Source organism: Anomaloglossus baeobatrachus, chromosome 3 (assembly GCF_048569485.1).
Source record: "Anomaloglossus baeobatrachus isolate aAnoBae1 chromosome 3, aAnoBae1.hap1, whole genome shotgun sequence".
Lineage (NCBI taxonomy): Eukaryota > Metazoa > Chordata > Amphibia > Anura > Aromobatidae > Anomaloglossus > Anomaloglossus baeobatrachus.
The window spans coordinates 402,817,668-402,844,235 of NC_134355.1; the positions used below are offsets into that span (position 1 = coordinate 402,817,668).

The 26,568-nt window shown below is 41.6% G+C and overlaps 1 protein-coding gene across 2 annotated transcripts in view; it reads right to left on the bottom strand.

Moving 5' to 3' along the window:
- The window catches only part of PRIM2 (DNA primase subunit 2), a 214,535-nt gene that overhangs the window by 20,138 nt on the left and 167,829 nt on the right, over positions 1-26,568 (bottom strand). For both annotated transcript variants that reach the window (XM_075338448.1, XM_075338447.1), the window contains exons 11-12: positions 7,948-8,074; positions 2,720-2,802 (exon numbers count right to left, since the gene is read on the bottom strand). In XM_075338448.1, coding sequence (XP_075194563.1) covers positions 2,720-2,802; positions 7,948-8,074 — 210 coding nt within the window. The remainder of the gene's footprint in view (positions 1-2,719; positions 2,803-7,947; positions 8,075-26,568) is intronic.

Consider the following 26,568-nt stretch of genomic DNA (forward strand, 5'->3'; position numbering starts at 1 on the left):
CTTTGGCCTGGGACAGCTCATAGAGTTCCACGGCTTTCAGTATCATCTCTACACTGATGATACCCAGATCTACTTCTCTAGACCTGACATCACCTCCCTACTAACCAGAATCCCACAAGGTCTGTCTGTTACTTCAGAGAAAAAGGATGCTCGATTCCTAAAACTGAACATGGACAAAACAGAATTCATTGTCTTTCCTCCTCCTTGCTCAACCCCCCCACCTGACATATAATATCTCAATGGCTGCTTACTTTCCCCAGTGCCACATGCTCGCTAACTCCTAGACTCTGATCTCTCTTTCAAGCCACACATCCAAGCCCTCTTCACCTCCTGCCACCTCCAACTCAAAAATGTTTCCCGGATCCGTACATTCCTTTCCCAATAAGCTGCAAAAACCCTAGTATATGCCCTTATTATCTCCCGCCTGGATTATTGCAACCTCCTGCTCTGTGGCCTCCCTTCTAACAGTCTCGCACCCCTACAATCTATTCTAAACTATGCTGCCCGGCTAATCCACCTGTCCCCCCGCTATTCCCCGACCTCTCCTCTCTGCCTATCCCTTCACTGGCTTCCCATTGCCCAACGACTCCAGTTCAAAACACTAACAAGGATATACAAAGCCATCCACAACCTGTGTCCTCCCTACATCTGTGACCTAGTCTCCCAGTACTTACCTGTACGTAACCTTCGATCCTCACAAGATCTCCTTCTCTACTAACCTCATCTCCTCTTCCCACCATTGCACCCAAGATTTCTCCCGTGCCTCCCCCATACTCTGGAATACTTTGCTACAACATATCAGACTCTCACCTACCTTGACCAGCTTCAAAAGGAACCTGAAGACACACCTCTTCCGACAAGCCTACAACCTGCCGTAACCCTCAGTCTGCTATAGCGCCGCACAACCACCTCTACCCTAACGTACTGTATCCTCACCTATGCCTTGTAGACTGTGAGCCCTCGCGGACAGGGACCTCTATCCTCCTGTACCAGTCTGTGCCTTGTATTTTTTGATTATTGTACTTGTCCCTATTATGTATATCCCTTTCACATGTAAAGCGCCATGGAATTGATGGCGCTATAATAAATAATAATAATACTCTTGCGGGGAGGGGAGCTGTATACCCTTGGGGGAGAGCTGTATACCCTTGGGGGAGAGCTGTATGCCAGGGAGGTGAGGTGTATACCCTTGGGGAGGTGTATACCCTTGGGGAGGGAAGCTGTATATCCTTTGGGGGAGGGGAGCTGTATACCCTTGGGGGGGAGGGGAGCTGTATACCCTTGGGGGGGAAGGGAGCTGAATACCCTTGGAGGGAAGGGGAGCTGTATACCCTTGGGGGGAAGGGGAGCTGTATACTCATGGGGGGGCAGAGGAGCTGTATACTCATGGGGGGCAGGGGAGCTGTATACCCTTGGGGGGGAAGGAGAGCTGTATACCCTTGGGGGGGAAGGGGAGCTGTATACCCTTGGGGGGGGGAAGGGGAGCTGTATACCCTTGGGGGGAGCTGTATACCCTTGGGGGGAGCTGTATACCCTTGGGGGGAGCTGTATACCCTTGGGGGGAGCTGTATACCCTTGGGGGGAGCTGTATACCCTTGGGGGGAGCTGTATCCCCTTGGGGGAGAGCTGTATACCCTTGGGGGAGAGCTGTATACCAGGGAGGTGAGCTGTATACCATTGGGAGAGAAGAGAGCTGTATACCCTTGGGTATAATAGTATTCTGCTATTTTGGCAATTTAGGGACTCTGCAAATGGGGTGAGCAAACTATTCTAGCAAAATCTACATTCCAAAAGCTAAATAGAGCTTTCTTCTGAGTCATGTCCGGTGGACAAACAGTATTGTACAACGACATATGGTGTGCATTTTCATCTATTATCCATTGGGAAAATAAAAAAACATGCACCTAACAGTGGTATAAATGTATTTTTTTTTATTTTCATAGCCCAATCTTATAGAATTCTGTGAGGCACCTGTGGGTGCAAAATACTTGCTGCTAAATTTTAAACCTTCTATCATCCTAACAAAAAAAAAAAAAGAATCGAAAAATGATACTGAGAAAGTAAATATACAGGAAACTAAGTGACACATCGCTGGATTCAGGGACTCTGTTCCTACATCATGCTCCCCTCAGATCAGGTAACAAAACCCTGCTGACAGATTCCCTTTACCCAGCATGGCTACTAGAGCTGTATTCAGCAATATGCCATCAGATTTTGTCCTAAACAAGTCTGGCATCTCAATGGAACGGTTCGTGGAACTCTAAACACATTGTTGTTCCAAAAGTATTTAACAAAGGAAGAGGATGGTTACGTTTTGTAGTTTGGGGAAAATTTAACTAGAAAATTAAAGGTTATTCAGAAACATATGTCCAACTAAAACTCACAAATAAGTGTGGACACGGCATCTGAGATACCACATAATTGCTTTTTCATGCAGAATGGCATGTGTCTTTTTACCTTCTAGTGGTGTAACCCTACTTTAAGCCTCCAGCAATACAATATCCAAGACATGTTATCCTTATGGCATGACCACCTCTAATAATAATGGGGTGACCCTGACCAAGTCCACAAACTGAACAGAAAGCTATACATAACCGAAAATACTAGTCCTTTTTAATTAGGGTTTATAGATTTATTACACTATGAAAAAATGTTAGTGTTGATAAAAGGAGTTTGGAAAGAATAACCAAAGAATAATAAAATACAAATTTTTACATACCTGGTTTATTCCTGCTGCGGAAACCTTAAATGACTGCAATTTCTGCTTCAGCAACTCCGGATCACTGTGCCTAAAAGGACACCCTAATAGAGGAATGCAATTAAAAAGTGAGAAAAAAAAACAAAAAAAAAAACCTCAGTTTACTCAAGGATGAGAGCTATAAACACTGTTGATGCTTCCTAAACTGACTAATTACTACTAATTGTCTAGAAAGCCCAGAATAAAAGGAAAGTTCATTCTTCATGCTTGTGTCTAGTACAATAAGTCTTGTGTGTTTATTAGAGCATTGCAGATTAAAGAATTCCAAGGAACAATAGAAAAATAGGAAGAAAACATTATCTTCCTAAAATTTAGTGTATGTAAGCTAATCACAAACAGAAGCCATGCTGGACTATGCTAGAAACCATTAGTAAGGTTAAATTGAGACAGGCCGACTTTGGGTGGCTCCATACAAGTTGATTGCTGGTCGATTAATAGCCTATTTAGACAGGCTGACCACATGTGCACAGATCATGTTCATTGCAGCACGTGCCGTTTACACAGGACGGCGTGCTGCCAAGAGTGATTTTTAAACCTGGGTAAATAAACATTTCATCAGATGTTTTGCTCGTTTGTTGGGTGATTGCTAGCATTTTAAGATGAGCCAATAATTGGGAAATAAGCATTCCTTGGAATGCTCACACTAATTATCGGCCAGTGTAAATAGCTCTTTAGTATTCTTTCCAGACTTCACATCTTTCGGAGTTCACAAATTTCTCACAAGTTACTTTCACATGGACTAAAGCTCGCATTGGTCTACATCAAGGCATTGTATTATTTACAGTGTCAAAAATTACCTTAAAATAAAGGTGGCCCACATTGAACAATAAAATATCATTAAGGCTACATGCGCATTTGACGTCCCAGTAAAGTCTATGAGAAGTCAGATTTGCTGTCAGCACATTGCAGTTTGTCAGCGCTTTTTTTTCTTGCGTTTTTTTTTGTCTACATTTGTCACCCATTGAAATCAATGAGGGCATCAAAAACACAAGGAAAAATGCATGCTATCAAATTGGTGCATTTGGCATGCGTTTTGCATACGTTTTACCCACGGTTTTGTCAACAAAAACGCAGCTCACCAATTTAGTTCCAGAATAACAAAATCAATGCTGGAGTGATTATTGCATGTTGGTGTCTCTCTCTCCTAGCACTACATACTCACCGATCACCGGCTGTCACACTGCTCACGCGGCCTCTCATCTTCTTCCGGATCCGCTCATTAGTCTCATACATATTCATTCCTCCCCCTGTCTGTGATTGGTTGCAGTCAGACGTGCCCCCATGCTGAGTGACACTGTCTGAGGCAACCAATCAAAGCCGCTGGGGGGTGTGTCTATATCATACAGTACACTTCAGTAGCTGCCTGACCCTCACAGCAGTGAACTAGTGATGTCACTGCTACAACACATGCCGTACTGTGGGACCCATAGCTATGATATGAGGGGTTCCCCCCAGTTGATTCTGATCAATGCGGCTCTGTCTCCACTCACAGCTGGCAGTCATGTTCTATGACGCTCGCTGTGACAGGACAGGGATGTAGCAGAGCTGAAATGCCGTGGGACCTAGAATGGAATACTCGGACCTGGAGGGGTCTTTGGGGGGTAATAAATGGCGAAAGAGGGGGCTTTTTATTCTATTTCAAATACAGGATTTTTTGGCTGTTTGTGGTTATTTACTTTCACTTACTGATAGGTGTGGGGTGTCTCAGACACCTGACATCACAAACCTAGAGCTTACTGGCAGCTATAAGCTGCCATTAACCACTTATTGTCCCGATTGCTACCGCACCAGGGCAATCGGGAAGAGCTGGGTCCAGCGTCAGAATTGGCACATCTCTCATCTCTCACGACCTTGGATGTACTGCTACGTCCAAGGTCGCTTCCCTCCCTTTGACTTGGGTTTGCACCCCGAGCCAATATCTTTCCCTGGACATGTCAGCTGATTTGATCAGTCAAAATGTGCATCTAAAGGCTACTTTACACGCTGCGATATCGGTCCCGATATCGCTAGCGTGGGTACCCGCCCCCATCTGTTGTGCGACACGGGCAAATCGCTGCCCGTGCCGCACAACATCGTGCAGACCCGTCACACATACTTACCTGCCCGGCAACGTCGCTGTGACCGGCGAACCGCCTCCTTTCTAAGGGGGCGGTCCGTGCGACATCACTGAGCGGCCGCCCAATAGAAGCGGAGGGGCGGAGATGAGTGGCCGGAACATCCTGCCCACCTCCTTCCTTCCTCATAGCGGCCGGGAGGCAGGTAAGGAGAGGTTCCTCGTTCCTGCGGTGTCACACATAGCGATGTGTGCTGCCACAGGAGCGACGAACTACATCGTTACTGCTGCAGTAACGATAATCGAGAATGGACCCCCATGTCACCGATGAGCGATTTTACACGTTTTTGAAACGATGCAAAATCGCTCATCGGTGTCACACGCAGCAACATCGCTAATGCGGCCCGTGACCCCAACAACTCCGCATTAGCGATGTCACAGCGTGTAAAGCCCCCTTAACAGGCGCGGGTGGGTCAGAGATCCACGCACACCTGTTAACTAGTTATATCCCATTGTCAATCTCCAACAGGGAGCAAGTCATTATTTGCCACCATCGGTGGCCTCATGACGTGATCACAAGGCGCCGATGAGTTGTCATTACAGCCAGGCATCAACTGATGACCCCTGTGTGCGTCATGACACAGTACCTAGAAACATTGGCTGAGTGCCAGCGTTCACAAAAGATCAATATTTCTGCTGTACAGAGCAGTGCAGCACAAGCTATCAGTATATTGCAGCTAAAAGTCCCCGAAAAGGACTAGTAAAAACAAGAAAAAGTGTATAAAAAAAAATTGAAAAAAAGAAAACCAAGTTTAAAACACCCGTTTGGTCCATTAAAAATTAAAACAATTTAAAAAAAACCCAAAACCCCACATATTTGGTATTGCTGAGTTCAGAAATACCCGTAGATCAAAATATAAAATGAATCTGATAAGTAAAGGGCGTAACAAGAAAAAAAATGAAATCCAAAGAATTACATTTTGGGGGGTGGGGGGGGGGTCGCTGGAACATTGCAAAAAAATGCAATAAAAGGCGATCAAAACAGCACTTCCACACCAAAATGGTATGTTTTAAAACGTCAGCTCAAGACGCAAAAGGTAAGCGCTCATCTCCAGATTCCGAAAAATGAGACTGTTATGGGTCTCTAGAATTGGCATCAAAAACACAATTTAATTTTTTTTTTTTTAACTTTCTGAATTTTTTGTTCAACACTTACATAAATTTTAAAAATACAAAACAACAACTGCATATGTTTGGCATCTATGTACTCATACTGACCTGATGGCATGATGCTGCCAGATTAGTTTTACCAAATAATGAAAGTGGTAAATAAAAAAAAAATTGTGGAATTGCTCTTTTTATTTTTTGCAATTTCACCACATTTTTAATTTTTTTCCCCGTTTTTCAGTACCACATGTGGCAGAATTAATGGTGTCAGTCAAAAGTGCAAATGGCCCCACAAAAAAAAAACCAGGCTAACATGGCTATATTGACGGAAAAATAACATCGTTATGGCTCTTGGAAGAAAGGGAGGAAAAAATGAAAAAGGAATATTGCTGGGTGATGAATTGGTTCAAATACATTCCCAACTTTTCCAGACCACCCAGCTCATATCTTATCTGTATACATTAACATTAAGGTAGTTTACTATTAAAAATTAGTGGGGTAAAACTTACAAGTATACATACAGTAACTGGCCTAGTGCTCTATGAGGGAAGTAGTGTGCCCCATAAATCAGTATACAGAAGACCCTTAAACCTGGAAATAAGATAAGGGTACACTTAAAGGAGGATACAGTCAGTCTGTGTGTATCACGGCCAACACACGGAGAGCACATGGACCCAGCCTGTGTGGCAGTGCACATGGCCAATTTTCCAAGCAGGCTGTTGGTCTGTTTTACAGACTAACATAATACATGCAATAAAAGGCAGCTCCAACACCTGTCCAAAATGAGATCGAGCACAGAGAGTTGCACACGGAGCCAGCCATGTCTGAAATTTGCAGTCGTGACTGGTCCAATTGTCCAATTTTCAATGCAGCTGTCTGAACTCGGCCTTACTCCAGCAAAACAATCAGAAACACAAAAGAATCAGAATATTCTTTTAGCGCCTGTAGTGGTGAAACAGCCCTACACATGTTTATTAATTTGATGTCCACCCTCTCAACTCTTTTTTTTTTTTTTTGGAAACCATCTAGCATTGAGTGAAGACAAAAAATACAGCAATCTCAACTAACCGATCTCACCATCCCCTGCGGGTCTCCATACTTCCTTTTTTATGACTGCTGCAGTGACCAGCACATCAGCACTGTGGGCAATGACCGACTGCAGTGGTCACATCAAGACAGGATGTACAGGGCCAGTTTCTTAACATTACGCACTGGTTGTAGAAACTAAGGGGTACTTTGCACACTACGACATCACAAGCCGATGCTAGCGATGACGAGCGCGATAGTCCCCGCCCCCGTCGCAGCTGCGATCTCTTGTGATAGCTGCCATAGCAAACATTATCGCTATGGCAGCTTCACATGGACTTACCTGCCGGCGAACCGCCTCCTTCCTAAGGGGTGGGTCGTGCGGCGTCATAGTGACGTCACACGGCAGGCGGCCAATAGAAGCAGAGGGGCGGAGATGAGCGGGACGTAAACATCCCGCCCACCTCTTTCCTGCCGCATAGCCGGCGTGAGCCGCAGGACGCAGGTAGGAGATGTTCCTCAGTCCTGCGGCTTCACACACAGCGATGTGTGCTGCCGCAGGAACGAGGAACAACATCGTAACATCGGTCCTTCCGAAATTATGGAAATGACCGACGCTACACCAATGATACGATTTCGATGCTTTTGCGCTCGTTAATCGTATCAAAAACGATTTACACACTCAGATATCGACAGCGACTCTGGATGTGCGTCACTTTCGATTTGACCCCACCGACATCGCACCTGCAATGTCGTAGTGTGCAAAGTACCCCTTACTAGTTAGAAATGGAGTGAATCGGTAAAGTAAGTATGTGATGTGTTAAATTTTTTATTTTACAAGTCCCTGTAAAAAAAAAAAAAAAAAAACATGTTGACGAAGGCACACTAACACATTTCCAAACATAATCTTTGTACACTACACGGTCAGTAATAAAAAGCTTACCATGATAGTCGCCTTGACTTGGTGGGTTTGACAAAATAATTTTCATGCAGCTGTATGGTGTGTAATCTGTTCTCTTTCCCTCCCTTCCATAGTTATGGCGGATGGAATAAGAATAACTTTTGTCAAACTGAAAATGAAATGACATTTGTTAGACCACAAGGTAACGTTACAGAGCGACATTCAAAATGACTATATAACATATTTCAGGATAACACGTAACAAAATGTTTAACATTCTGCAAAACTAGAGTCATCTGGATGTAAAACGGAGTATACAAATAGGGTGGATACACGCAGCTTGGCAACTGCCCTATTCATCTCAATGGGGCTGCCAGATTTTGGTGAGTTGTTGACACAGAGCCTCACAGTGTCAGCAAAGTGGATGGATTTATAGAAATCTCACGGCCAGTACCTTTTTTTTTTTTTAATCCATGTAAACTGGCCTGCCGTGCATATTTCAAATCCACGACATGTCAATTTCTCTTACAGTTACGATGAGTTTTATGTGCGGATTTTTCCCATAGAGTTGTGTTAGGGGTAGAAGATACACAGGTAAAAAAAAAAACAACGCATTTTAGTGCATTTCTGTGGCAGAAACGCATCAAAAAGGCACATATCCTACATGACTATATCAATAAAATTTTATTAAACCTAAAAACCAGGCAGTGTCAAAAACAAAGCAGCTTTGATTAAAACATGACACACCAAGAAGATAAAGCAAAAAATCCCCAAAAAACTACAGCGTCAAACACGAGATAAGATCACATTTAGAAGAAAAGAAAAGCATTAAAAAATCGCAATGTAGGAAACACAAGTAACCCAATTTACATAGTAGGTGCAGTTCATCTGCAATATTTATAATAAAATAAAAAAAAAAATAAGCTTATTGTGAGAATGTAGCCTTACAGGTTCACCTTCTAGAAATACTCATCAAACTATCAAATAGGACAAATAGAACAGGGACTCCTACTAATGCCAGTCTGATGATATGTGTATCTGGTGTGGTCAGAACAGTGCCTCATTGCAGTTTACATTAATTACAGCTGCTGCTTCTTCTCTTGTAACTACCCATCTACTCCTTTGAAGCACTACTTCAGCGGTTTTTTCATTGCACAGCTGGAGTGGTGCTTTAAATTTAAGTCCCCTTCCAGCAGCTTCACCTTCAATCGTCACCGATCCGATCAGTCCTCTCTAATTTGTGACCTGCCGGAAGCTCCAGTGTTTCATAGAGCACACCGGAGGTCACAAATCAATGCAACTCTATGAAAGCCTCATTCTGGCCCTCACAGACTTGTATTGACCCTCATTCTGTCCCTATTAGACTTGTACATAACTTCATACTTTCAGCCAGTCAAAAGTTACAGTTACAAGATGGCGCCAAGTGACCGGAGTAGTGTCAGTAAAAGGTGAAGCTGCCAGAAGGTGAAGGGGACTAGATTAAAAGTGCCACTCCACTCCAGTGAAGGGGGCGACAAAAAAAACAACTGCTGGTGTGGTGCTTTAATTCATCGCCCAAAAAAATAACATAGAAGCTTTGTTTTTACATGTTGGACATAATTATTTTCATTGTAGTCCGGCTAAAGGATTTAAACATGCAATTTTCAGGTTACGTGAATGCCACATATTACAATGCCACATGTCATAATGGGCTACAGCCACACTGGGCAGGTTTACAGAAGAAAACATTCACAGCAAATCCAACTAAAGGGCCATTTACACGCTGCAACATCGCTAACGATATATCGTTGGGGTCACGGTGTTAGTGACGCACATCCAGCATCGTTAGCGACATCGCAGCGTGTGACACCTATGAGCGACCTTAAACGATCGCAAAAGAGGTATAAAAAAAAAAAATAAAAAATCGGTGGTGTGTAAGAGGTCGTTCATTTACCAAAAATCGTTGTCTGGTCAGTAGCGAGGTTGGTCGTCGTTCCTGCGGCAGCACACATCGCTATGTGTGACACCGCAGGAACGAGGAACATCTCCTTACCTGCGGCCGCCCGCAATGAGGAAGGAAGGAGGTGGGAGAAATGTTCAGCCCACTCATCTCCGCCCCTCCGCTTCTATTGGGCGGCCGCTTAGTGACGCCGCTATGACGCTGAACGAACCGCCCCCTTAGAAAGGAGGTGGTTCGCCGGTCACAGCGACGTCGCTAGGCAGGTTCTTAGCGATGTTGTGCGCCACAGCCAGCGATGTGCCCGTGACGCACAACCGACGGAGGCGGGTACGCTCGCTAGCGAGATCGCAGCGTGTAAAGTACCCTTAAGGCTATTTCACATGTGTCTCTATAGCGTTATTTGCTGTATTTGTTTTATGCAAATTTAAAGCTGCTTTTTACAATAGCAGCAAAAGCTGAGATTTCAGAAATATACACACAACTGATTTTTTTTTCTCTTTACTAAATTGGAAAACCGCTATAGTTTTTAATCTGCAGCATGTAAAGTCTGGGGTTTTTTTTTTGCCGCATTCTAATACCACAAAAAGCAATGAAGAAATGCAACAATGCTGAAAAAAACCCAACCATGCATTTTTGCTACATTTATGGAAAATAAAACTAACTTTATTAAACATATACTGTAGACAAATGACACATAATAAACATTAAAAATGCAGCAAGGAATTCTGCGTCCTGCAGGAGTGGGACAAATGATGATGCTGGAGCCATATTCCACAGTGAGCTGTCCACACTGCAGGGATGGTGTAAATGAGCCAATGGTGGAGATTTAGCCCACAGACGAGTGAAAACATTTATGCCCACTTCAACTGTGAGCACAAAGCCACTGCTGCTATGATGGGATGAGCGACTTCTACTTGTATAGTTATTATTGAACCATATTTGCTGCCAAATTCAGTTTACATCTGAAGATCCCCATTATGTGCTGACATTGGCCTATACAAGCTGTCATTAACTAACTGATAATTAGGCACTAGATATGCGAAGCAGCAGAATGATGTATTGTATAGACACACTCCGGAACAATATTTTACTCCATTTCTATTCACAATATTCAAGTACATATGGAAAACCTCCAAGTACAAGGGTATGATGTCACATCTGAATAATTGCATCCTTAAGTTTTCCATGGCTTGAAATTTCACTCCCCTCCCCCAAAACCAGTATTGAATAACTGCATAATGACTGACTGAGGTGACTCTGCCCATAGCGAAATACCATCACTAGACATCATCATCTGGAAGGCCCACAATATCTTGGCATATTCGATAAGTGTGCTCACATTTGGGGATCACGTTCCCATTAAAAGAATTAGATTCTAACAGAGAGAAATGCACAGATCACATCTTAAAGGGGCTGTCCACTCCTAGGACAGCCCTTTCTCATTCCCCATGTGTACCCCCATACACCAGGGACAAAACTGTAGACTTGCATAAAGCTGGGATGGGTTACAGGACAATAAGTAAGCAGCTTCGTGAGAAGACAACAACTGTTGGTGCAATAATTAGAAAATGGAAGAAACACAAAATGACTGTCAATCTTACACGGTCTGGGGCTCCATGAAAGGTCTCGCCTCATGGGGCGAGGATGATTCTGAGAAATGTCAGGAATCATCCCATAACTACATTGGAGAACCTGGTCAATGACCTGAAGACAGCTGGGCCCACAGTCGTAAAGATTACCATCAGTATCACACTATGCGGTCATGGATTAAAATCCTGCAGAGCACGCAAGAGCCAATGCTCATGCCAGCACATGTCCAGACCCATTTGAAGGTCGCCAATGACCATCTGGATCATCTGGAGAAAGCATGGAAGGAGGTCATGTGGTCAGATGAGAGCAAAATAGAACTTTTTGGTATCAATGTCACTCACCGTGTTTGGAGGAAGAAGAAGAAGGGTGAGTACAACCAGAAGAATACCGTCTCAACAGTGAAGCATGAGGGTGGAAACATCATGCTTTGGAGTTAGTTTTCTGCAGAGGGAATAGGACAACTGCACCGTATTGAAGAGAGGATGGATGGGGTCATGTATTGCAAGATTTTGGCCAACAACCTCCTTGCCTCATTAAGTTAATTGAAGATGGGTCATGACTGCATCTTCCAGCATGTCAGTAATCCAAAAGACACAGCCAGGGCAACTAAGAAGCAGCTTTGTAAGATGCATTTCAAGGTTTTGCAGTGACCTAGCCAGTCTTCAGACCTGAACCCAAAAACTGAAAGATCTGGAGACTATTTGTATGGAGGAGTGGGGTAAAATACCTGCTGCAGTATGTACAAACTTGTTCAAGAACTACAGGAAATGTCTGACCTCTGTAATAGCAAATAATGTTTTTTGTACCAAATATTGAGTTCTGTTTTTCTATTGTATCAAATGCTTATTTCATGCAATAAAATGCTATTTAATTATTTAAAAATCATACAATGTAACTTTCTGGGTGTTTTGGGGGGATTCCGTCCGTAACAGCTGAAGTGTACCTACAAATGAAAATTACAGACCTCTATTCATTGCAATTATTATTATTATTATTCATTGCAAGGTGGGAAAACTTGCAAAATCGGCAGTGTATTAAATACATATTTTCCCATTGTATATAGAAAGTTATATGGGGGTTCAATGTATATACAGTAGGAGGCTATGTGGGAGCTCTAATGTAAATTGGAGACTATGTGGAAGCACAAAGTATAGTAAGAGGCTATAAACATGTATGTATGTGTAAGGGCCCAGATGTTCCCTGCTATCCACCCCCACACAGTATCCACAGCTGATGGACAGTCCACAGAAACGGTCTTGGGGATAACAGTTGCTTTAATATAGCAGGAACAAAGCAAATCAATACGGAATATATGTTTCACAGTCTCTCGTGGGTTGGCCACGGCAAATACAGCTTGGAGTTGAATGCTGAAGTGCAATTAGGGTACTGGAGCTTTAAGTGCACGATTTGTTTCAGAATTAATTCTGGTATGCTTTAGGTTCAGAGTCTCTTGAGTTTAGAGGGTAGATATGATAAGATTGTACTGACCTGGAGTCCTGGGGTTAATTTCACTGCTAGTTCAGACACGTGCAGTACTTGTAAGCAAATGAAGACAGTTACCCAGCGTGCTACGGGGAGCGGACGGCTGGTGCGTGGACAATGGCATGAAAGCCACTAATATTGCAGTGGGGCGGGAGACCCTCAAACTTCCCCAATCTGCGTGCAGTAGGGTCTGGTATATAGTCAGTATGCCCTACTGTCTGAAGAGATGCACAGTGTCAGGATAGGAAGCCTTCAGCATATTGGCTGTAAAAATCAGGAAATGATGAAATTCTAGGCCTCGGGCCTAGGAGGAGTCTTGTGGTGAAGAGATTCTCCACATAATGTCTTCCCTCAGAGGAGACTCAGCCAGAACCAGCTCATTCCAGTTGTTTCTAGACAGAGGCTGAAGAATAGCTCCACTTATTGAGCCATGTGACCAAGAACTAGCCAATAGGATAACACCCAATGAACACTTCAGATTCTTACAGTTTTCACCAGTAGATGGTGCTAGAACACAACAAATGAAAAATGCTTTACTTATAACATATAGCATAATATTACATATAAGTAAATGTACTTAAAGAAACAGACACAATCTGGACCGGGCTACTACATATGTATGTATGTATGTATGTATGTATGTATTTGGGGGGCTCAAAATATATTATATACAAGGCTATGTTGGGGCTCATGCTATATATATGAGGCTAAGTGGGGCTCATAATGAATTTAGGAGGCTATGTGACAGCTCATGTTGTATTTAGGAGGCTATGTTTGGGCTCATACTTTATAAAGGAGGGTATGTGGGGCTCAATGTATATAGGAGGCTATAAAGGGCTCAGTGTATATAGGAGGCTACATAGGGTCCATAATGTATATATAGAAGCTATGTGGGGTCATACTGTATATAAGAGGCTATGTGGGGCCCATGTAGTATTTAGGAAGCTATGTGGGGGCTCACACTGTATATAGAGGGGCTATATTGGTGCTCACACTGTATATAAAAAAGCTATGTGGGTGCTCACATTTTATATAGAGGGACCATGTGGGGGCTCATATGGTATATAGGGGGATGTCAGCATACTTAATTCTGCTCAATGTTAAGTGATACAATATTAATATAATAATTAATCTGTTAATATTAAATATTGAGCTGAATAAACTTCAGCCTATTGGTTTGGTTCTCCTCACTAGTCAGTCTCATGTAACCCCTCAGGAAAATTAATTGCCCACCCCTAATATAGACGATGCCGTTGAATCCGTTTGTTAACTTGAATCACATAGAACTTTGGTTGCACAAGGGGTTAACCAGGGAGGAAATTATCCAGAAAATGCTGTGATATGTAAAGTGTTTCAAAGCCATGAACACCATCTGCAAATTGATGGATACTGATCAAAAACTTTCATTCTGCATTATTTATTCCTAAATGGAAGGGCATTCATTTCCAATTGTTTATTGTGCTGAAAACAACTCCGTCTAGAACAGCTGCTTAAAAAATTCCCCCGTCACAACTTCAACATTAAAAAAAACAAAACAATCCGGCTGTTTTTCTGCGTCCGTCACAGCCATTCCCCGCATTACTGAATTGGGATGACATATTCTGTTTATCCTTTTCCCGACTATCATCTTTGCAGGACGTGAAATTGATAATACCTTAATGCCATTTTAAATCCCAAGCGCACAACAGACTACCCCTTAAAAGCTGACATAAAAGCATTATTTTTCCTGCTCAATCGCGTGATATATAATACCTTAAAATTACCATAAGCCTTTGTATTTGCATGCTAAGCAGAGCAGGGAGAGAAACTTTTCAGTGTATCTGATTTAAAGGAAATTAATCTCCATATTAAGCGAGTGGCTAGCCGACTTGTGATCTCGGAAGTGAAGTTGTCACCCATAAAATGTCTGGCTATGCCTTTGAGCAGTCAACCTTTACCACAGATCTTCCTGGTGACTGCCATGAAGTAGAATTATTCTGTAATCTAATGAGATGTGCTGTACAAATAATTATCCCCAGAACAGAACAGCCGTACTCTGCTGAAACAGATGGGTTACTACCGTACTTATGAATATATAATTTACAGCCAGCAAAGGCATTGAATAAACAGCAGGAGAATAAAAAGATCCATTGCAAGTTGCTGGTTTAGTAGGAAAAACAGTCAATCTTGGAATTTTACACACTTCATCTCATAACATCTTGCATGCCACCATTTAAAGAGGACCTTCCGCTTGCACAAGAAAGAGATTTAAATACTTTGGAAAATTGACTGAGCTCCCCTGATTCTGCCTTTTTTCCGTTTTGCGCTGCATCACTCCCGTGCACATTCACAACATTTTGTTGCTTTATGAGTACAATATTTGTAATCTGTGCTTGCTATTCAATTGGGCGTTTCTTCAGTCGTCTCTGGGTTCGTTCGCTTTCACCCCTTCCTCCAAGATGCCGTCAATCAAAGCTCAGGTACTGATCCAGAGCACTCAAATGCTACATAGTTGTGTTTGGCATCATATGGGGTGAAAACGCATGCCCCCAGGGAAAAGTCAGAAAAAAAATGCAACTTGATCTACAAGCAGACACTGCACTTTAAAAGTGGCAAATGTAAATATTTCTACAATGGAGTAACAGAGTGTAAAATGGAAAAAAGCTGCAGAATCAGGGGAGTTAAAGAGGTGGTCTAAAACCTATAAAGCCCATCTTTAAGCCTTAACACTAGAAGTCCCAGAGAGGGGTCATTTAACATTTCTACCATTGAAACCCTATGGAGCTCGAAATTCCTGGGACTTCTAGTGTTAACCACTTTTACTACTAAATTCCTTACACGTTTCACTATCGTATGTCCTGATTTTGTGCTTGTTTTACACTTTCTGTGACGATGTTTCGCTTGAAAGAAGTCTCAAGTAGAACATCACATTTGCCTTCAAATACACTGTGAGGTGCTTCTCCACGGCGTACATTTGAATATGGTCACTGAACGAAGCATCACAAATGTACACAGATGCCACATGACGACGAATAAAGCCTTTTTTGTTTCTGTGGGAGAAGCGAGTGCAGCGGCAGCACTCGGCTTCCATCTCTGCTGCAGCAGCTTTTACCTGTGAAACAAGACATTGTCAGGAGGTTTGGATAGAAGCACAGTGACACCAGTGCTGCCCCACAGCTTCTAGCACCGCCCTCAAAATGAATATTTATTAGGGATAAGTGCCGGTGACTCACTCAGATTTTACCATCACCCCCCAGATGTCTATTTGATTGAGGATGGGGCAAGAAGCTGTGGGGCAATGCTGGTGTAATTTACTGCTGCTATCTTCGCCCTGCGATGATGTCTTGTTTTACAATTAGTCTAAGCTATGGTAGCAGAAATAGAAGCAAAGGGTGGGTTCTGCACTCACCTCTCCCACACCTTCCATCACCATAGATCCAGGACATCTTCAGAATGTGGTGATGCAAGAAACTCTAGTAAATAATTGCAGCTCCACCCACTAATTATGTCCTTTCCAGGAAGGGTGATGGATACTGCAAAGAAGCGAGTGCAGCCCCAGCCTCCTTTGACTTCGCATGTAAGATTCCGCTATAAAAAAAAAATAAAAAAATAAAAAGGAAGTGAAGTAAAAATAAAAACAGATTTAAGGATTAGTAGGATAGGGAGAAGTGTAGGGTATTAAATAATAAAGTTAGTTACAAAAGTGGTTAAGGTGTAAAAGTAGATATTTAGACCTCCCCTTTAATTCCTTCCATTGGGCAAAAAAACGAGATCATTTTGATAAATATAAACTTGAGAAATAACCCTTTAAATCTATTGATGCTTGCTTGTCTGTCATAATAAAAAAGTAATTACCATTCAATAATACAATTTTTCTTTGTTACACAGATAAAAAAAAAAAATTGGCAAGCCTTCTACAGAGGATATAAATAGAATTTTGTAAGGTCCGCTTTGGTTGAACACATACTACTGCATCTGCTTATTCACTAATAGTTTTTATTGGTGGTGTTTTAGCTCTTCCCTTTCCGGCTGCCATGTTTCAGAACCTGTACTATGAAATACTATGTGACCTTTGGCAGAACTATGCCAAACTATGGCTGCTGTGATAGATGATTGCTGAACCCAGCAGTGTGGAGAAGAGGATGTCAGGGGCACAAGTGGATCACAGCAGGCTCATCAGCCCACCTATGGATTCATTTTTATGAAAAAATAAAGCCAATCATTTAAATAGAAGCGAGCGCCCTGAAATAAACTACAGGATAAAATGTTGTACGTGAGATAATTGAACAGTGTCAACATTTACATAACTTGCTTAACCTTGGGGTACACCACTAAATGTAGTTATTTAGGGTCTCAGAAAAGGAAATACTTTTACAGTGAAATACGCTGAGGTATAATTAGCATTAATCGACATTCACATTAGCCGTGCGGAATAATTAAAAGTACATCACTCTGAGAAATCTACATAACTATGTCCTGGAGATATTCTCATTAGTAATACGTTATCTACAGCGCTACCAAAAGGGACCTTAGTTTACAAGGTCAAACGCCAAATTAGACAAACAGAAAATTGTAATTGCAGGAAAGTTAAACAGATGAAATTTAGATTTGCCGCCAAGGTTGTTCATGGGTATTTACGCCCTAAATGATCTTGAAGACAGGAGAGAAAAGCTCACCTTGCTTCTACATTCTTAGCAAAACATTGCCCACTTCCCACACCTTGCCTACTTTCCATAGTGCATCCTGGTACATGTTGTTCTACAGGTATGTGATGCGCACACCCAGCTTTTCACATAATGAACACCGCAACATAAATCATCAGACCAGAATGCCCATTTCCACTGGTCCATTGTCCAGTTCTGCTACTCTCGTGCCCATTGCAGGTAGTATGGCCACTGACCAGTCCTGCCTCATATGCAACGAGCTGGAACATACTGCAGGCACGCTTCAGCCATCAGTGGTATTTATCACCTGACTCTTCATGCGCTATTTTTATGGGCAAGTACTTGTGTACTTTTTTTTTTTTTTTAATATATCAGTAACATGAAAAATAAGTTAATAAGAGACACACCTATGGATGTATTTTAATCCAGAAAATAGACAGAAAGGGTCGCACTCCACAAGGATCTGGATAGATACAAATCTTTAATCCATGCTCAAATCAGGGATACAGGTGGTGAGGGAAGTTGAGGTTGTGCAGCGACGGACGACGGCGGGCCGTTTCGCAAACAAATTGCTTCTACGGGTCCAGTGAAACCAGGGACGTTGTATCCACCCTTTTATACCAGGTGGTGTTGAAAAACAACGTCACTGAGTGAATTAAAATACATTTTAAAACAAAACCCAGTTGTAATTACATCAAGCAGACATAGAATAATATAATAAACAAATGGCAGCAGCATTATAGTTCACAGAAGTTTAGAAAGAATACCATACATCACATTTCAAGGTATTTTGAAGAAAAATTTATTTAGGAAGAAATTCCCCCAAGAAAAAAAACTTTCTCCCAGAAAAAATTCTTTTCAAGAGAAAACTGTCCCCTTTCAAGAAAAAATTCCCTCAAGACAAATGCTTTTCTTTTTTTAAGAGAAGAATTTATATATATATATATATATATATATATATATTATATATAATTTATTCGTCATTAAAGCACCTCGAAATGTATGCAGAGAGGGGAGGTCAGTAAACAAGGATCTACAAAAAGACCGACAAATCGTTTTTATCATTCAGGCCTAAGGGGCCAAGAGCATTCAAATCCATAAATAATCTAGACTCCCTTTGGAGTAATGTACGATGGGTGTCACCTCCTGTAGGGCAAGGGTTACTTTTAACCACACCAGCGTATCTCAAAAGCCGCGGGTTTCCTTCATGGCATTCCTGCATATGCTTAATTAATCGTGGTGAGCCCACTCCAGATGTTATTGATTTAAAATGCTCCCTGAATCTAACGTACAGGGGCCGGATGGTTTTACCTATATAGAACCGCTGACAAGGGCAGAAAATGACATATACTAGGTAGTTGGATTTGCATGTTATGCAGTCATTAATTTTCATAACCTCACTACCAATACTTAAAGTATTGCCTATACAACGGTATTCGCAAAAGGGGCAGTTTCCACATTTAACATTCCCTTTCATTTTTCTGCGATCTAGCCATGTTCCTTCTTTTTGGTTGACAAAACGATTTTTAGTGGTCACAACAGGACTGCAGAACAGCTGATGAGTGGACGCGATTACCTGCAGCTAATCGCGTCCTCTCATCAGCTGTTCTGCAGTCCTGTTATGACCACGCGCGCTCCCGCGGTCACAACGGGATCTGAAGAAGCGAGGGAGCATGCGCCGCCTTCTCCTGCAAAATACTAAGTACAGCAGGCTTCAGAAACATGGCGCCGGAGATAAGCAGTATGCGCATGCGCCAACCCCGGCGCCATGTTTCTGAAGAGAGAAATTTACATACGGCCAGTGAGAGGGAGGAACAGGGGGCGGGGGAGGAGGTTGGGCATAAACGTCCATAACACGCCCGGACATTAGGAGAGAGGTGCACGCACGAATTTTCAAACTTTATAAAGTTGGATTTCACTGACTAAACACCCAAGCTGCACCCTAATGGTATGTACACAATGTGCCTGATAGTGCCAGTACTGCACCTTATACATGAAAATCCTGATGTTTGGTTCCCTTTAAGTGTGTGTGGCAGCAACCAGGTGAGGAGTACAAAGACAAGAGTGTCTTGCAAAGTCAAGCATAGTGGTGGGCGCATCATGGTTTGGGGCTGCATGAGTGCTGCCGACTGTGGGGAGCTGCAGTTCATTGTGAAAACCATGAATGCCAATATGTACTGTGACATACTGAAGCAGAGCGTGATCCCCTATTTTCAGAAACTGGTTTGCACGGCAGTATTCCTACATGATAATGACCCCAAACTCACCCCCAAGAAGACCATTGCCTTGCTAAAGAAACTGAGTGGAAAGGTGCAGGATCAGCCAACCATGTCTCCAGATCTAAACCCTACTGAGCATCTGTGAGGCAGCCTCAAACGGAAGGTGAAGGACCGCAATGTCTCTAACATTCACCAGCTCCATAATCTCGTCATGAAAAAGGGGAAGAGGATTCCAGTGGCTCCTCTGAAGCTCTAGTGAAATCCATGCCCAAGAGAGTTAAGGTAGTGCTTGAAAATAATGGTGCCCACACAAAATATTGACACTTTGGGCGCTATTTGTCCATTATCATGTATGGGTGTACTAACGTTTGCTGTCAATGGTTTAGATATTAATGGCTGTGTTGAGTTATTTAGCGTGTACACCAAATTTACAGTTATACAAGCTGGACATTGACTACTTGGTATCAAAGTGTCATACAGTGCCTTGCAAAATTATTCGGCACCTTTGAATTTTTCAACCTTTTCCCACATTTCAGGCTTCAAAAAAAATTAAAAAAATTTAAATTTTATGGTGAAGAATCAACAACAAGTGGGACACAATTGTGAAGTTGAACAAAATGTATTGCTTATTTTAAACTTTTATAAAAAATAATAAACTGAAAATTGGGGCTTGCAATATTATTTGTCTCCTTTAAGTTAATACTTTGTAGCGCCACCTTAAGCTGCGATTACAGCTGCAAGATGTTTGGGGTATGTCTCTATCAGTTTTGCACATCGAGAGACTGAAATTCTTGCCCATTCTGCTTTTACAAATAGCTCGAGCTTAGTGAGGTTGGATGGAGAGCGTTTGTGAACAGCATTTTTCAGCTCTTTCCACAGATTATCGATTGGATTTAGGTCTGGACTATGACTTGGCCATTCTAACACCTGGATACGTTTATTTGTGAACCATTCCATTGTAGATTTTGCTTTATGTTTTGGATCATTGTCTTGTTGAAAGACAAATCGCTGTCCCAGTCTCAGGTCTTTTGCAGACAGGTTTTCTTCAAGAATGGTCCTGTATTTGGCTCCATCCATCTTCCCATCAATTTTAATCATCTTCCCTGTCCCTGCTGAAGAAAAGCAGGCCCAAACCATGATGCTGCCACCACCATGTTTGACAGTTGAGATGGTGTGTTCAGGGTGATGAGCTCTGTTGCTTTTACGCCAAACATATCGTTTGGCATTGTGCCCAAAAAGTTTGATTTTGGTTTCATCTGATCAGAGCACCTTCTTCCACATGCTTGGTGTGTCTCCCAGGAGGCTTGTGGAAAACTTTAAACAACACTTTTTATGGATGTCTTTGAGAAATGGCTTTCTTCTTGACACTCTTCCATAAAGGCCATTTGTGCAGTGTACGACTGATTGTTGTCTTATGGACAGACTCTCCTATCTCAGCTGTAGATCTCTGCAGTTCATCCAGAGTGACCATGGGCCTCTTGGCTGCATCTCTGATCAGTCTTGTCTTCTTGTTTGTAATGAAATTTTTGAGGGACAGCCGGGTCTTGGTAGATTTGCAGTGGTATGATACTCCTTCCATTTCAATATGATCGCTTGCACAGTCTTGGGATGTTTAACGTTTTGGAAATCTTTTTGTAACCAAATCCGGCTTTAAACTTCACCACAAGACTATCACGGACCTGCCTCTTGTGTTCTTTAGTCTTCATGATGATCTCTGTGCTTTAAACAGAACATTGAGACTATCACAGAGCAGGTGCATTTATATGGAGATTAGATTACACACAAGTGGCTTATATGTATCATCATCAGTCATTTAGGACAACATTGGATCATTCAGAGATCCTCAATGAACTTCTGGAGTGACTTTGCTGCACTGAAAGTAAAGGGGCTGAATAATATTGCACGCCCCACTTTTCAGTTTATTCTTTTTTACAAAAGTTTAAAATAAGCAATAAATTTCGTTCAACTTCACAATTGTGTCCCACTTATTGATTCTTCACCATAACATTAACATTTTTATCTTTATGTTTAAAGCCTTAAATTTGGGAAAGGGTTGAAAAATTCAAGGGGCCGAATACTTTCGCGAGGCACTGTATCTTCAGTAATGTCCAATGAAAAGATAATAAAATATTCACAAAAATGTGAGTGGTGTACTCACTTTTACGATATACTGTATTTTTTTCATATTTTGTATGCTTTTGGATTGTGTTGCACATTTTTGTAAACTACCATAAACCGACCCGAGTATAAGCCGCGGCCCCTAATTTTACAACAAGAAACAGGGAAACTGTATTGACTCGAGTATAAGCCTAGGGAGGGAAATGCAGCAGCTACTGTGAAGTTTCAAAAATAAAAATAGATCCCAATAAAATGTATTGTGCCCCATCCTTGTCCCCCCTTGTAGTAATGTGCCCCGTCCTTCTCCCCCCCTCCCCTCATATGCCCATCCTTGTGCCCCGTACTTTTATCCCCTCCCCTTATTGTAATATGCCCATCCTGGTGCCCTTTCCTTGGGCTCTGCAGTAATGTCCTCTTACTGGTCCCCTTCTTGTCCTCTACTACAGAAAAAAAAATATTCTCACTTCTCCGTTCCCACGGTGACCTCAGCTGCTCCTTGTAGACCCCTCCGTGATTGCACGGGACGCGATCATCAAGGGGTGCCTCTTGCAGACCACAGGCAAAGACACCTCCGTGATAGCGTCCTGTACACGGGGCCGCCGCTGCCATCAGCGCTTTACAGCAGTTGACTGCTTTACTGCACCGTTGCATTCAACTGCATAAAAGACATGACGGCAGACAGCAGCCCAGTGCATCGGACGCGATCACGGAGGGGTCTACAAGGAGCAGCTGAGGCACCGCGGGAACAGAGGAGAGGTGAGAATATGAGATTTTTATTTTTTTTTGTGGGACCCTGACCCAAGTATAAGCCGAGGGGGGCATTTTCAGCTTAAAAAAAAAAATGGGCTGAAAAACTTGGCTTATACTCGAGTATATACGATATATTAATTCGTTTAGCCATTGTTTGTGAATTCAATTATTCTTGCATCTTTGAAGTCATTATAAAACAAGCACAAATGGACTTCTTGATTTCTAATGTAATTACCATGTCAGATAATTATCATTTTTAGGCAGGTTAACTATACAAACACAGTATTCACAATGCTTGGAGTGACTCGAGTTGTCCATTACAGCAGCAACTTTCACAATGTAAGAATAATCGTCATGTCAGCAGTAACAGACCACCAGCAGATTGTTTTCAGATGTCACTACAACACTTTCACACATTTTCTCTATTTTGAGGTTTGCAAGTCAAATTAACAAAAACAACTAAATGAGCTTGGTAACACGTCAGTGTATTTACTCATTACATTCATGATTTTTGTTTAATCAGAACAGTGAAATCCATATCTGTGACTGCACTCTCAAAACAATCGGAATCATAAACATATCAATGATTAAAGAAATAGAACCTAAAATCAATGACGGATTAGTGAAATACACACTTGTGTCACTTCTGCCACAAATAGCTGGCATCATATCAATTCGCATAATCGTTTTTACACTCAAACTGCGCTATGACTATAGGTAAAATTGCAGCAGTTGTAATGAATGCTGACACTTGGTGTACTTAATCTTGAAAATCTACGTGGAATGGATGCCCGATCCCGATATTAAGAAGAGAATTATATGAAATATGAAGAATGGAATAGGAATTTGTTAGTGTCTTCACTCTGTCCTCCCAGCCTGACAGCAGCAGCTTATATTAAGCAGTGTGAGATCTCAGCAGGAGGAGGGTCACTGAGGAAGTGTCAATCAGACTCAGTAAGGACTAACTTTACATTTTATAAATTAGATTATACAGTCATTCAAAAATGGATTCTCAAAGAAAGTATACCAGCCTCATCAAGTCAAAAAGGTTAATTTAATAATGCATGCAGTTTGTCCTTTGAAATGTGGTGACAGAGCGACATAAGTAATTTCAGCATGGATGTCAATTGTTCATGGTATAACGTAGCCAGGTGATTTCCCTATGACGGCAAAGCTCTTAGTTGATATTCATGAACCATGGAAACATGATGTTTCAATCATAAACAGCAGAAATGCCAGAACCAGTTAAGAGCAAAAAAGACAATTCATTCTATGGAAAGTAATCACATTGCATGCTCAGTCAAGACTTAACTAGTTGAAGTCAATATAGGAATACAATATGAACAAATACTTAAGACGCCGGCCAGTGAGGACGCAATTTTACATTTTAGTGACTAAGTGACCACAAGTATAAATAGAAAACAACATAAAAAAGCAAAAGACAACAGTTATCATTTTCCTGCTATATGGCCAATCTGGCTTCTAAGACTGGTTTAGCTCAATTTAATAGAAGTACAGAAAAAGTAGGAATTAGTGATCGGTGGACCCAGACTATAAAAGTCAGGATCCGCATGGGTTTAAAAGTACCCGAGCATTGACCCTGGGCCCAGAGTTCTCAGGGAACTCCAGGTAACGATCCAGGTCCGGCAACTTTGGTAATTAAAAAAATAAAGGGAAAAATAAAGAAAATAAAAAAAAGGGGAAAGCAGGCACATTGGTTGCAATAAGATGCACCCCCACCCTGTGTAACAGTGTGTCTGACTGCTTTCAAACATACACACTGTGTGTCTATATTGGTGTAAATGTAAAGAAATATAAAAAATTGGTATAGGGTGCTCACATATTATGATACACAGCCATGATAAAGCATACAGCCACAGGCTGCAGACCCTAGCAATGTGCTCATCTTGGCTGTGAAACAAAATAAGGACAGCATGTGGCTTTTTTAATAATTTAAATAATTGTTAAAAAACAGTGTGTGGTCCCTCCTAATTTTGATACACAGCCATGATAAAGCAGACAGCTAGGGGCTGGTATTCTCAGGCTAGGGAGACCAGTGCTTATTGCCTGCCCCGTCCCGCACCCCAGACTAAAAATAGCAGCTGCCCTGGATTGTCGCATCCAGTAGCTTAAATGTGAACGTCATAACAAGCCACTGATTGACAAATCATTAGTATGTCCCAATACCATAACCTGAGCCTAAGGACAAAGCTGCTGAACCTGAACTGTCACTCAATGAGCAGTGTTCGCTCCACCTGCATCAAGGGCATGATAGAGGCTGTAAAGCAGTGTGCTGCCAAGAACACATACTGAGAATAACAGTTAAAGCTCAATAACATTTGTAGTAACAACTATCCACTTGTGTGGAGCGAAAAATGGGATTTGGTTCACAGTAACATAAAAAGAAGTTCCAACTACTATTATAATAGTAGTTGGAACTTCTTTTTATATTATAATTATAAGTCAGATAAGCTTGTACAGGTTTCCAGCACAGAACAGCAATAAAACAAAAGGAAGGACTGACAAAACCAATTATAAAGTTCCTCAAGTTAGAAAAAAACAAACATACTGGAAAAACTTTTTTCTAGAGAGTTTCTCCAGAAGGATCCCAACTTTTATATATTTTTCTATAACTGTCTGGCCATGCAGCAAAATATTTGATAATGCGTCATTTCAGTCCTATTATAGGTCCTAATACGACCGAATTAAAGGGAACGTATTCTCAAATTACCATAATTCCTTTACGCCAAATTTTGAATATATTCATGTAAATAAAAAAATAACTACACACTGAAAACTTTACAGGTATTTCACAGTGAGAGTTATGCAACTTTACTACCTACTGTTGCTGCTATTTTTGCTGAATGCCATGAAATAAAAAGATACAAAAGAACCATTAAGATTACAAATAAAATACAAAATAATATGTTCCGATGATTAATAACACAAGAAAATAAGGGCTCCTTATATACCAGACAAGAACAGATTATTGGATTTCCATTAAAAAATAATTCTAGTGTACAGTACACTACAGTGGAGAAGAAAATGAATAACTGATTGCTCAAAAATTCAATACTGGAATGCTAGAATACAGAAAATGCAGCAATAGTGACATTTTGTACGTTTTTCTTTTTTAATTGCTAAACAATATGCAGTTCTGCAATAACATTCAGCACCAATATCAAACAGAAGTGTATTTAAAGAAAAATAGAGCTGAACATTCATATAGCAAACTCCCTTATATAAAGGCCAAGGTTACGTCATGTCTTTGAAAGCTGCTGATTTGAGTTAGAGACACACCTGTACAAGTACAAACAAGATGGGACTATCCAGCCATCATACCGGTCAAGAAGGAGATGGGTTCTGTGTACCAGAGATGAACATGCTTTGGTTAGACATGTGCATGTCAACCCAAGAACAAAAGCAAAAGACCTTGTGAAGATGCTGGCGGAAGCTGGTAAGATTGTGTCATCATCCACAGTGAAACGAGTACTGTATCAATATGGTCTGAAAAGCCACTCTGCCAGGAAGAAGCCCATACTCTAAAAGAAATATAATGCAGATAAATGTTTGCAAATGCACATAGGAACAAAGATCTTAATTTTGGAGACATGTCCTGTGGATTGACAACTAAAATTTAACTGTTTGGCCATAATCACTATCGTTACGTTTGGAGGAAAAAGAGAGAACTTTTGAAGCCTAAGAATGCCATCCCAACTGTGAAACACAGGTATGGCAACATCAAGTTGTGAAGTTGTTTTGCTGCAGGAATGACTGGTGCACTTCACAAAATAGATGGCATCATAAGGAAAGAAGATAATGTGGCAATACTGAAGCAATATCTCAAGATTGGGCCGAAATGGGTCTTCCAAATGAACAATGACCTGAAGCATACTGCCAAACTGGTTTGGTTACAAAGTGGC